Source organism: Leptonychotes weddellii, chromosome 15, assembly GCF_054177405.1.
Source record: "Leptonychotes weddellii isolate Sample4059 chromosome 15, ASM5417740v2, whole genome shotgun sequence".
Lineage (NCBI taxonomy): Eukaryota > Metazoa > Chordata > Mammalia > Carnivora > Phocidae > Leptonychotes > Leptonychotes weddellii.
The window spans coordinates 44,631,387-44,642,846 of NC_138383.1; the positions used below are offsets into that span (position 1 = coordinate 44,631,387).

Here is an 11,460-nt window from a genome sequence, read left to right on the forward strand (position 1 = left end):
AAAAAAAAAATCAGTGCTCGAACAGGGCATATTTTTTTTAGGGCAGTGGTGTTATTCTGTAGGATATTATAAAGACCGATGCATGTCATTAGACATTTGTCAAAAACCATGCCATGTTCGACATCAAAAGCCATGTTGTAAACTCTGCAAGTCCCAGCGTAAGCTACCGGCTTTGGGTGATGATGCTGGGTCATGTAAGTTCATCAGTGGTAACAAACGGACCACTGGGGTGCTGCCCGTGACCGTGGGGGAGGCTGGGCATGTGTGAGGACAGGGCGAACGGGCAACTGTCTTTTTGCTCCATTTTGCTGTATCCTAAAACTGTTTTTTAAAAGATAACGTCTAGGGCGCCTGGGTGGCTCAGATGGTTAAGCGTCTGCCTTCGGCTCAGGTCATGATCCCAGGGTCCTGGGATCGAGTCCCACATCGGGCTCCCTGCTCCTTGGGAGCCTGCTTCTCCCTCTGCCTCTCTCTCTCTCTCTCTCTGTCTCTCACGAATAAATAAATAAAATCTTTTAAAAAAAATAAAAGATAACGTCTATATATACAGATATATATATAAATAAGTGCTCAATAAATCCTTGTTAGGTGAGCGAAAAAAAATAGGTCAGCATGATTTATAAGAGGATATTATTCACTGACTGCAGAAAAAAAGAATTAAAATGGTAGGTCACCTTTCACGTGCTCCGTTTGAGTGTTTCAAGTCAGTAACAAAGTAGTGATCAGCTCCCCTACCGTATTCTCTGTGCCCACCCCTCCCACACACACCCCGCGCACCCACTTGGGGCTTCGATAAAAGCTCAGGGCTGGGAACAGGATGTTTCCTTCTTTGCGTATCTGTGTTAACTGGCAGCACAAGCATATGCTAAGTGTCTGGAGACTCTGTAACAATCAGCCTGGAGGGCACCAGGGACCCCAGGAACAGCACATCGGCTGGGCTGAGCCAGGACTAGCTTCCAGCCTTAGAAGCAAGCAGGGGGAGGGAGAGGCCTTTCAGCTGGGGGAAGGTAGTGATCTGGAGGTGAAAGACTGTTCTCTAATTGTCTTAGTGTGTCTTCTCCCCGGGGGAGACTACTTTAATGGACATAAGGCCCAAATCCTGAATTTCTTCCAACTCTCTCCTGCAGCAAAGAGCATTGTCCTATATGAGCTCCAGGCCTTTTTAATACAGGTCATCTCCTGTACCTCTGCAAACCCCTCCCCCCCCCCCAAAAAAAGGTGTCTCATCCAAACCCACAACAGACATCCCAGTGCACGGTGTAAATCCCATCCTGACAGGAGGCTTTTTAATCACCTTCCACTGCACTAGAGAAGGGTAAGCTTGTGAGTGCCCACCTGCAGGCTGGGGGAGCAGAAGGGCGCTCCGGGGCTGCCCAAGAGGAGCCATTCCAACCCCCTGTGGGTAGGGGGCAGCTGCTGGACTGAGGCACGAAGTGGGGGTCCTGCGGGAAGGAGGGCGCGCCCTCGAGGGGCACGTGGGGAGCAGCGGGAAAGTGTTGGGGGCAGGTGGGAGTGGGGGTGGCGAGCCACCTGGTCCCCGTCCAGCAGAGATTCAGGCATCAGAAGGGGGTCCCGAGAGTGATGTGCCCTTTCCTTTCCCTCCTCTCCTCCCCACCGGGAGTCTTTCCCACTTTTTGTCTCCATCCTGTCACTTAACGGGCCCCATTCATTGGAACTCAAGCTAGTTTGGGGTGTCCACCGAATCCGCGGACTCGCATTCCAGGCACCCATCACAGAAGTGGGTGAACCGAGCATTACAGAATGCCTCCCCCCCGCAGAGAGAAAATGGTGAGGAGCGGGGGAAGAAAGAGAAAACACGTGTTGGCTGAAAACTGACTCCACTGACTCACTTCCTCGCGAGCCATCTCTCCCTCCCCCCAGACCCCTTAAAAGACGGTTTCCTCGCCCGCTTCTAAGAATTCACTCATTCCAGCCCGCGCCCCAACAAGCCAGGGATTCAGGGAAGGCGAGGCCGCCTCTGCCCCCCAGCTCTACCCGACGGAGGCAAACATTTCGAGGAGACACACCTCCCCTCCAGAAGGCAGGGGAAAATTGTGCAGGAGGGTTCAGAGAGGCGGGGGCGGGGGGAAGACCGGAGGAAGCAAACACATCGGCCGGGGCCGCTCAGCTCAGGACCCAGCCCAACTCCCCGGGAGGGTTGCCGGGCAGCGGGGAAAGCCTGCCCGCCCCGGCTCCGCCAGCCCCTTCTGGGCGGGGCCGTCGCGCAGGCGGAACGCCACTGGCCTCCTGGAACCGCTCGGACCAATCAGCGCGGGGCCGGGGCACGCCGTCACCGCCCCCTCCCCCCGGCGGGCGCGGGCCGCTCAGCCAGGCCGGACCCAACAGGTGAGGCCGGAGCGCGGCGCTCGGGCTGGTCACGTGGCTGCAGCCGGCCGTCGGCCCCGCCCCGAGAAGCTCCGCCATCTGGCTCCGGGGCTCAGCGGTCGGGGACCCGAGGAGGTGATCCCGCGCGACCCAGGCACCGTGCTGACTGATCCCAGCCGCGGAGTCATTTTCTCTGCCCGTGGCCGCGCGATCGGCCACCTTCCCGGGAGCCAGGTCCAGGCGAGCGCTCCTCTGTGTCCCCGAAGGGCACGGACACATGTCCCCACATGTGTGGGGACATGTTGGACGCTTCTGTCACCAGAACCTTCCTCCTGCCCCTCAGCCATTCAGTCAAGAGTGTGCGTTGGAAATCTGCTGCTTCTCACTTGTCTTCCCCCCCCTTTTTTTTTTCCCAGTCTCCCATTTGTTGCCCCAAGCTTCACACTGCCCAGAACAATCTTTCAGCATCGTATGGGCTTCTGAGCAAGTGTAACCATGTTGAGAAGCGTGGGACGGAGCTTGGGGGAGGGGGAGGAGGAAGGGGGACGGGGATTCTGAATCCTACGCCCCCAAGCCCCCAGGTTGCTTGGTGAACGCACATGGAATCATTCACACTCTAGTCAAAAGTGTTTAAAAGTACTGATCCCTTGGCAACAGTCTAGCCTGGGCTGAAATACAACCAACTTGATGTTAAAGCAGAGTCTTATTTTTAACACATTTGCTATATTGAGAAGAAAAGGATTTTATCCCAAGAGCTTATCTGTTCCCTAACAAATGTTATCAACTTAAAGTCACAGTGAATATACGTATGTACATACGTACTTTTTTTTTCTTTGTTTTTCATACATAGTTTTATAATGCGAGGAGAAAACAAATTCCCCTCTGGTAGTCCCTAACCAGATCCACAGTCACAGTTTGTAAAAGCAGCTCTCTCTGCGAGGCGAACAAACTCTGTGTAGCACAGCGTTGCTATTTACACGTTTCACCCATGATGCAATGAGGTACAGTTTTTGAATGACTCTGTAACTTAAGCTATTTTTAATATTTCAAGTCACAAAAATACCTAAAGAATTTAAGATACTGATATAAAGGAAATTAACTCTTACCTACGTGCAAAGAAAATTAATGGGGGATTTTATTAGCATTAGCAGTATCTTAACACATAGCCTCTCGTTGCAATAATTAAAATTATCATGTTATCAGGCTGGTCATTGCTCCTCACATTCAACTTTTCCCCAAGTCTAAATTCAGGAAAAGAAAGTATCGATATGCACTAACATCAGTTTTATTTGGTGTTAGTTTTATTTTGGTAGAGTTTGAGAGCAATAGGAGATTTCTAGCAAGGTAATGTTTTAAATATTAGAAAAACTTCATGCTCTACTTACAAGTAGCTTTCAAAGATAGCAGTATCTCATTTCTTTTCGGTCATGGTAAATGTTTTCATTTGAGGTAGGCAGCATATTGTATTCATTACCCTTGAAAATATGCCACATACTTGGGGAATTCATTTTGCTGGGATTCCTGACTATCCCAACAGCCTAGGACTGAAATTTCCCTTACTGTCTGAAATCACCCACTGTTAAATGAGAGAGGTAGCGCCCTATTTGGAAACTAACTCTATTCACAGCAAAAGAAATGCTCCTTATGCTCTGCCTTTGGAGTAGACATTTTGTGTTTCTGTCAATCAACTTCATCTCCATGTTCAAAGAGTGAGGACATAAAGTATTGAGAAACTACTGATACAGAGAGCAAGCAATCTTGGTCAGTACTTCAGTTCTGAAGCTCGAAATAAATGCCACTTTCCTGATTCATAACACTAGCTGGCTGGTGGGTTGTGTTGTTTTTTTAAATTCCTGGTGTGCTTTTAATTCTAAATAATTTTTGCGATTAAAAGGGTCAACTTCTGTAGTCAGAAAACCTTATCTCCTAACAACATGTTTTAACAAAAATGTAAACCAACATACGTTATTTGGAATGAGGTTTTGTGACATATTGATTTTTCTAGATCTCAGAAAGTTTTTCTTCAAACAAAAACAAAACACCAAACTAGAAAAACAGCTGTGACAGAGCACTTAAAAAATCACAAACAATACAACTTTAGCTGGGAAAATGTCTTTATAAGTATTAGTCTGTGTTAAATTGTAAGTTTTTAATACCCATGGCTCCTTTAAAAAGGCAAAAGCTAGTTTAGTTAACATTTAATTCCTAATTATAGTATCTTATGTCAATAAATATTTTTTAAGACATAGGCTAATTTTTTAGAGACCTGTTCATGAATGCCGTATCACTCGGAAGCTAAGCGTAATTTAATTCATACATTTAAGCCTTTTATTTATCTAAAACAAATAGGCTGCTATTAGATATTGACTATTTTATTAACTCAGAGCATCTGGGAAAACACTTATGATTAGGTTAATTTATGTTATATTTTCCCCTCAACTTGTAAAAGATTAATCAACCATTTTATGGTCTAATTTAGATGCCTAATTAAAACCAGAGTTCAACACATGCTACACTGTCTTGCTAATAAATCTTGACAGCTTTGTAACATGATGGTTTGTATTTCAAATTGTTGCATATAAATGTAGATTTTTTGATCTTCACCCAGCAGCTTGAAGTGAGTTGCATATTTGGTTTAAACTCCAGGACTGAGAAAGTGCAAATTACTTCAAAAAGGATTATCTCCAATCAGATCGGATCTTAAATTTCCCTCGGTGAAGACAGAAGCAGTCCTTGCCACCAGGTTTTCACAGAACCAGTCGAGGAAAATAGGGGAGAAATTAGTTTTCTCAGCATTTGTTAAATTGAAAATGCAGGAAAAGTTGCTACTTTCAGCTAATGGCTTTCAAGAGAGAGATTTCTGAAGTGACTGGGTTTTAGAATCTACTTCTAAAGAAATCTGCTCAAAGTGTTAGTTGTAGCTGTCTTCTGGTTAATGAGTACAAGTTTTCAGTGTGGATTTGGGCACTGTATTTTTTTTTTTTAATGAATAAATTCATTCCAAGAAGTTCTGTAACATCTTCTTTAATCCTATGTCCTCCCAAACACCTCCCAGCCTTAAAAAAGGCAAATGGAAAAGAATTAATCTGCTCTCACTAGGGACACTCCCTATGTTTTCTCCGCCTGCATATTTGAGTGATATTTTAGTCATTTTAATGACTCCATGGACTCTGACCGTCCTATGCAGCAGAGAAACGCAAACTCTTTCAAAGCAAACCCAGTGTTGAACTCATCATATGTGACCAACATCATGCTTGGGTCACTTTAAGCGCACAGCACAGGGTGACCTCTGGATCAGGACTGCCTGGGTGGCTGCATCAGCCTTTGCCACTTTCTGGCTGTGAGACCTTGGGCCGGTTGCTTAACCTCTCTGTGCCTGTGTTTCTTCGCCTGTAAAAGTACCTACTTCACAGGATTGTAATGAGGATTAAATTTGCTAATCCTGTAAAACTTGAAACAGTGCCTGGCACACAGGGAAAACATTCAGTAAGTGTTAGCTATCAACATTATTAAACCACCCACACACTATACTTTTTTTTTTAATGTGGCCACAGCATTGAAGTGTCAGCTTATTTTGTACAACCAAAAATGGAAAGAAGAGCCAAGGTGGGGGAAGGAGTTCTGCCACTGTCCTGTCTAAGGCGTATTTCTCTATACAAAAAACCAAGAATCACACAGTATTTGCCTAACTTAATCCCCAAACTGGGGTCATTAAAATTCATGAAACTCTACCACACTTGAGCCAAATCAAGAAGAGAAACTGAGTAAAGAAAGTACATATTTCTTTTTAAATTCAAAGGTTAGACCCATAGTCAGAGCCTAAATGTAGGGGGTGGGTGCTTTCTCCAGGCTTGGCATATGTGAGGGTCTCCTGAACCACTGCCCCCCTATTTCTCAAACACCTTCACAACCATGACACAGAAGGTAAAGGCTAGATTCACCAAAAGTCCTGATGAGCCACTCCGTAGGGTCCTTTAAACACCTGTTAAGTTTGGGAGGCCTGATCAGAGAGAGAAAAAGCGAGCTGGATAATGAACTGGGGAAAACAAAAAAACAAAAAAACAAACCACAAGAGTCTTAATCCCAGACTAAAACAAACTCGGGTCCCGGACAGATGAAGCACACCTACTAGCACTTTCGATTTTTGTAGCAAGTAAGGCAGCCGAAAAGTGCCTGATTTCCGACGGGTGGCAAGGTCAGCTCCGTGTCGCCACCCTGGGAGGCTCCGATCCCACCACGATCCCTCCCTTTCGGGCCGATCGTGTCTCACGACGCAAAGTGGAAAAGAGCTGCGATCCAATTCTAAGACTTCATGCAAATGTGCCCAGGCCCTGGGTTTACTGGTAAGGCCACTAGGAAGACTGTGTATCAGCGGATTAAACCCATTAACGACTTGCACAGACTCAGCCAAGCCCTCGTTCTCCTGCAGATTGCCAGCCTGCCTGTCGGATTCAACCACCCGTGCCCGTAGTTTCTTAATGGCTCCAGAATGTCTCCCCCCTCTCCTCTGTTCTGGTTCCGAGGACTTGTTTTAACCACGTTTCCGAACTGCAACGCTCTCCGGTTAATAATTATTTATACTCGGCTCCAGTCTGCGGCCTGACCGTGCGGACGCAGCGGGAGCTACAAAGGAACACGCACCTCCCCGCGAGCAGCTAGGCTCGGGCTGAGCCCAGAGAGCTCCAGCCAGGGCGAGCGATGCTCTCCGGTCACCGGATTTTAGGAAAAGCGTTCTGGGACAGGCGTCTCCTCCCGGTGGGGTCTGTTTAAAGTTAAAGCGGCTGCCTTCAAAATAATTGAGTCCACACGTTGGTCCAGACATCCAGAATATTCTAAATCAATTAAAAAATTAAGCAAGCAGATGGCATTTTTGGAAGACCTTTTTTTTTTTTTTCCCTTGCTGAAAAACATGCACCAAGCCTGCGGTCCCGCCGGGCGCCGCTAAGTACAGCCCCGGATCGCGGCGCGTGGGGCGAGCTGCGGGGTCTCTAGTTTGCCCCTCCCGCCACCCCGCTCACTGGCGGGGTGAGCGCCGCCGGCCCTGGGGCTCCTGGCCCCGTCGGTCCGGCCCCTCCGTTTAGGGGGACCGCTAGGGAAGACGACGAACCTCCCGCCTCCCCGCAGTGCAGGGGCCCGGCGCAGCCGCTCGCAACGCGGCCCGCGGGCGCCCGGTCCCGCCCGAGGCTCCCCGGCTGCGCTCCCCGCGGCAGGCGCGCGGCGAGGCTTTCAGTGCGGCTTCGTCCTTTATTCAGCAGTTTTGAGTCAATCGAAAGGAACGTGGCAGGTGGAGCGCGGCCGCCTAAGAGCCTTCGTGAATCTTCCTGTGGGGATTTCCACAGCCTGCCCCAGGTGCTTCTACGACCGCCTGACTTGACGGATTCAGCGCTTTTCCTGCCAGTTCCTCCCAACCCAGCCCCTAGTTTGATCTGCGAAAATCCCGAGCTGCCTCCGGCCCCTGGTGGGTTCCCCCTGGAAGGGCGCTCGTTATAGCCCGGGCCCCCAGGAGGAGGAGGAGGAGTAACAACAATGCACTCGGTGGCCCCCTGGTAACAATCGGAGAGGCCCCCACGTGCCCCCACGTGCCAGCCGGGCACCCGAGCGCACCGGCGTACTCCTCCGCGCCCGGTGGGAACCACAGGATCCCCACTGCACCGATGGGAGCACTGAGGCTCGGCGCCACCAGCGAGCCGCCAGAGCCGGGACGCGAATCCAGACGTCGGGACTCCGGAGCCCCCATTCTTAACAGCCGGTGTCCACGGCCCGCGAACGTTGGGAAGCGTGACTGTCACGGCTGGCTAAACCTCGAGACTTGGGCAACTCCTGACAATAAGAAAAACATTAAGGACAAAAGGGAGGGAGAGAGCGAGGCTGGGAAGAGAGTGATTTTTAATCCGCTGGCTCAGCCCCCCTTTTCTCTCTCCCGGGGCCGAGAAGGGGGGATGGGAGCAGGGAACGGGGTTCGGTTCGACTTTCCCCTTTTGTTTTCCGAAGTCCCGAGAATCTCGGGCCTGGAAGGTGCCTGCCGGGGACTTGATGGAGTCATACTTGTGAGGGTTGGGGGTTGATGACCAGAGAGAACGGGTGGGGGCCGGTGGCTGGGGCCCCTGGGTGCCGACGAAGTTTCCGAAGGCCGGAATCTGGACCCCCTGCCCACCCGCGCCTCACCGGAAGCTCGGTCAACCCAGAAGCTCACCCCAAAGACCGGTAGCTTTGGAAAGCGTTGGGCAGGGGTCGTGATTATGACCCTGAGGGCCGCTGCCCTTTTGGAGCCCGACCCACAGCCCGACCCGAAAACCGAGTTTCCGGAAGCCCCGATCTCGGGGCAACGCACATTTGTCAATCACTGAACCCCTTACATTCCTGGCGCCCCGACATGTACAGGGCCGGCGGAGACCGGGTCCCTGCCCGCGCTCTCCCGGCACCCGGGCCCAGGAGGCGGAAACCAGCGAGCTGAGCCTGAGGCGCCCGGGAGCCTTCAAAGCCGCGCGCCGCTCCCGCCGGCTGCAGTGCGCGCCTTTGCCCGATAGGGACCAGCACCGCTCCACGCTCCGCGCCGCCCGCCCGTCGGCCCGTCGGCCCGTCCGCCAGGCGGAGGCGCCGGGCCACCCGCCCAGCTCACCCTCCCGAGCCCAAGCTGCCCGCCCGCCAAGCGGGTCTGACCCTCTTTGGGTTCCAGCACGGAGTAGGACTGTTGGAAAAAAGTTTACAGACGCCGTCTCTCCCACCCCCATCCCCATCTGGGGAGCAGAAGCTGCTCCAGAAGTTGGTCTAGGGCGGAGACCGTGACCGGCTGGGCGCAGAACGTCCCGGGCTCCGAAAGGAAAAACTAAACTACGAGCAACACTGGATCGATTCGTTTGCGAAACGGCCACAGTTAGAGAGCTGCGCGCTTCCCTGGGCGTCACCCCAATCGCTCATCCCCTTCTTTAATTCTAGGGGCACCGCGGGCCACGGAGCCTCCAGAGCTCCTCGAGAAGTTTCTACGCGTTGTGGAGAGAGCGGAGCCCCGCGCAACCCGTACCACGCTGGGGCGGGATTCTGGGCGCCGCGGGTTATTCCTCTGTCTGCCCCTCCCCGCCCCCGGTGGTCGGGGGCTGTACCCCTGTCACTTCCCCAGCACATGCCACGTCTCCCTCTTCTGCCGCTCTTGATCGCGGCTGCCGCCCCGGCCCTTGGCCCTGGCCCTGGTAGGGAAACTCACCGGTACCAGGCGAAGCCCTTGTCGTAGCTGCGGTCGAAGAAGTGGGGCTCGGCGCCCACGGCGCGCACGTCGGGGTGCACGCGCAGGAACTCCAGCAGAGCCCGCGTGCCGCCCTTCTTCACGCCGATGATGATGGCCTGCGGCAGCTGCTTGCTCCCGGACCCACTGAAGAAGCTGGAGATGGAGCTGGGTGAGTCCGGCGTCTCGGGACTCTGTTCCTCCTGGCTCGCGGCGCCCTCGGCCGGCTCCTTGCCCGCAGCCAGCGGGGTGGCCGGCGCCGCCTGGAACGGCAGCCTGGGGGCAGTCCCATCGGGACCCGGAGCCAGGGCTGGCGGGGCGTGGGCGGCGCGGGACCCCGAGCCCAGCAGCAGCAGCCCCGGCGCGGCGGCGCACGAGCCGGCGCACGAATACAGGAACATGTAGAGCCAGATGCAGAGCATGGCGAAGAGCAGCGCGAGCTTCCTCCTCACCGGTGGCGGGGACGGCGGCGGCTGCGGCAGGAGCCGGCCGGGGACATCGAGGCAGGATCGGCCGCCGCTCAGGCGCTGCCCCATGCGCAGCCCGGGGGCGCGGCGAGGGACATGGCTCAGCACATGGCGCGGGGCCCGCCGGAGCTGTGAGCGCGGAGAGGGTTCCCTGGCCCGCGGGACGCCCGGGTCGTTCGGCTTATTGCCCCCGCGCGCCCGCAGCCGCCGCCGCCGCCGCCGCCGCTGCTGCTCTTCCCCAGGTGGCGGCGGCAGCTGTAGTGGTGGCGGCTTTTGACATGTTGCCCGGGAGGAGCCTCAACTGGAACGAAAGTCGGGGTGGCGGCAACTGCTGGCCCAGGAGCTGCTCCTGCTCGGGCAAGAGAACAACGCACTCCCGCTCCCTGCGCACTCCAGACGGTGCGCACGGCCGCTCGCCGGGGCTGCCTTCTCGCGGTCCTGCCAACTGAGCCCAGGGAGCTGCCCCGGCACTTCCCCGCGGAGGCTGCGAAGAACTGCGCAGGAAGAGAGCCCGAGACCGAGGTGGGGTGGGCGGGCCCAGCCTTCCGGAGTGACGGGTCGCTCCACCTACCAGAAACCCGGAGCGCCCTGCGACTACAGGCGCTTCGCCGAGCGTTCAGCAGCCAACCGGCTCCCGGAACGTGGGGGTGTGGAAAGGGTTTGGGGTGGTGGAGAGAGGTCGGAGGTTGCTATTGGCTGCGGGATATGGGGCGGACCCGGGGGGGCGGAGCCAGGGGCTGGTGACAGGAGCAGATGGTCGGAAGGATGCTGGATTGACGGAGCGTTGGGAGAGGCCCGACCCCGCCAAGTGGTGCTGGGGTGCGCTCCTGCTGCCGCGCGCATCTCCGCACTCGCTCCCCAGGAGCCAGCCTTGGCGTGTAGTTGCCCTTGTGTCGGGACTCGAGTCCAGATCCAGATGTTTCGCTGGCGGGCTCGTGGTGTGTGTGTGTGTGTGTGTGTGTTGTGCAGTAGGAAGGAAGGGGGTTGGAGGAGTGCGAGTCAGGCCAGAGATGTCTGCAGCCCCCAGACCCGACCATCCCACGCCGGGGACTCGGAAGCGGGGTGGAGTGGGGGGGCTTCCGGGACAGGCACCGGTCTAGGAAGTTTAAGTGGAAAGTTTGTAAATGGCTGTCAACTTTTTTTTTTTTTAAGATTTTATTTATTTATTTGAGAGAGAGAGTGAGAGAGAGAAAGAGCACAAGAGGGGGAAGCGGGTGAGGGAGAAGCAGACTCCCTGCCGAGCAGGGAGCCCGATGCGGGACTCGATCCCGGGACTCCAGGATCATGACCTGAGCCGAAAGCAGTCACTTAACCAACTGAGCCACCCAGGCGCCCCGGCTGTCAACTTTTTAAAAAAAGTTTTCCCTTCTTATTCTTTGCCAGGCGTTGATCTCTTTCGGGCCGTGGGTTAACTGAGATTGGTGTAAACTGTCTTCGGGGAAAAATCTT

The 11,460-nt window shown here is 53.9% G+C and overlaps 1 protein-coding gene across 1 annotated transcript in view; it reads right to left on the reverse strand.

Moving 5' to 3' along the window:
• LOC102733803 (heparan sulfate glucosamine 3-O-sulfotransferase 3B1) overlaps window positions 1-10,545 on the reverse strand; it is a 38,665-nt gene extending 28,120 nt beyond the window's left edge. The window contains exon 1 of the mRNA XM_006744239.3: window positions 9,527-10,545. Within this exon, the coding sequence (XP_006744302.1) occupies window positions 9,527-10,080 (554 nt within the window). The 5' untranslated portion in view covers window positions 10,081-10,545. The remainder of the gene's footprint in view (window positions 1-9,526) is intronic.
• Window positions 10,546-11,460: the final 915 nt, after the last annotated feature.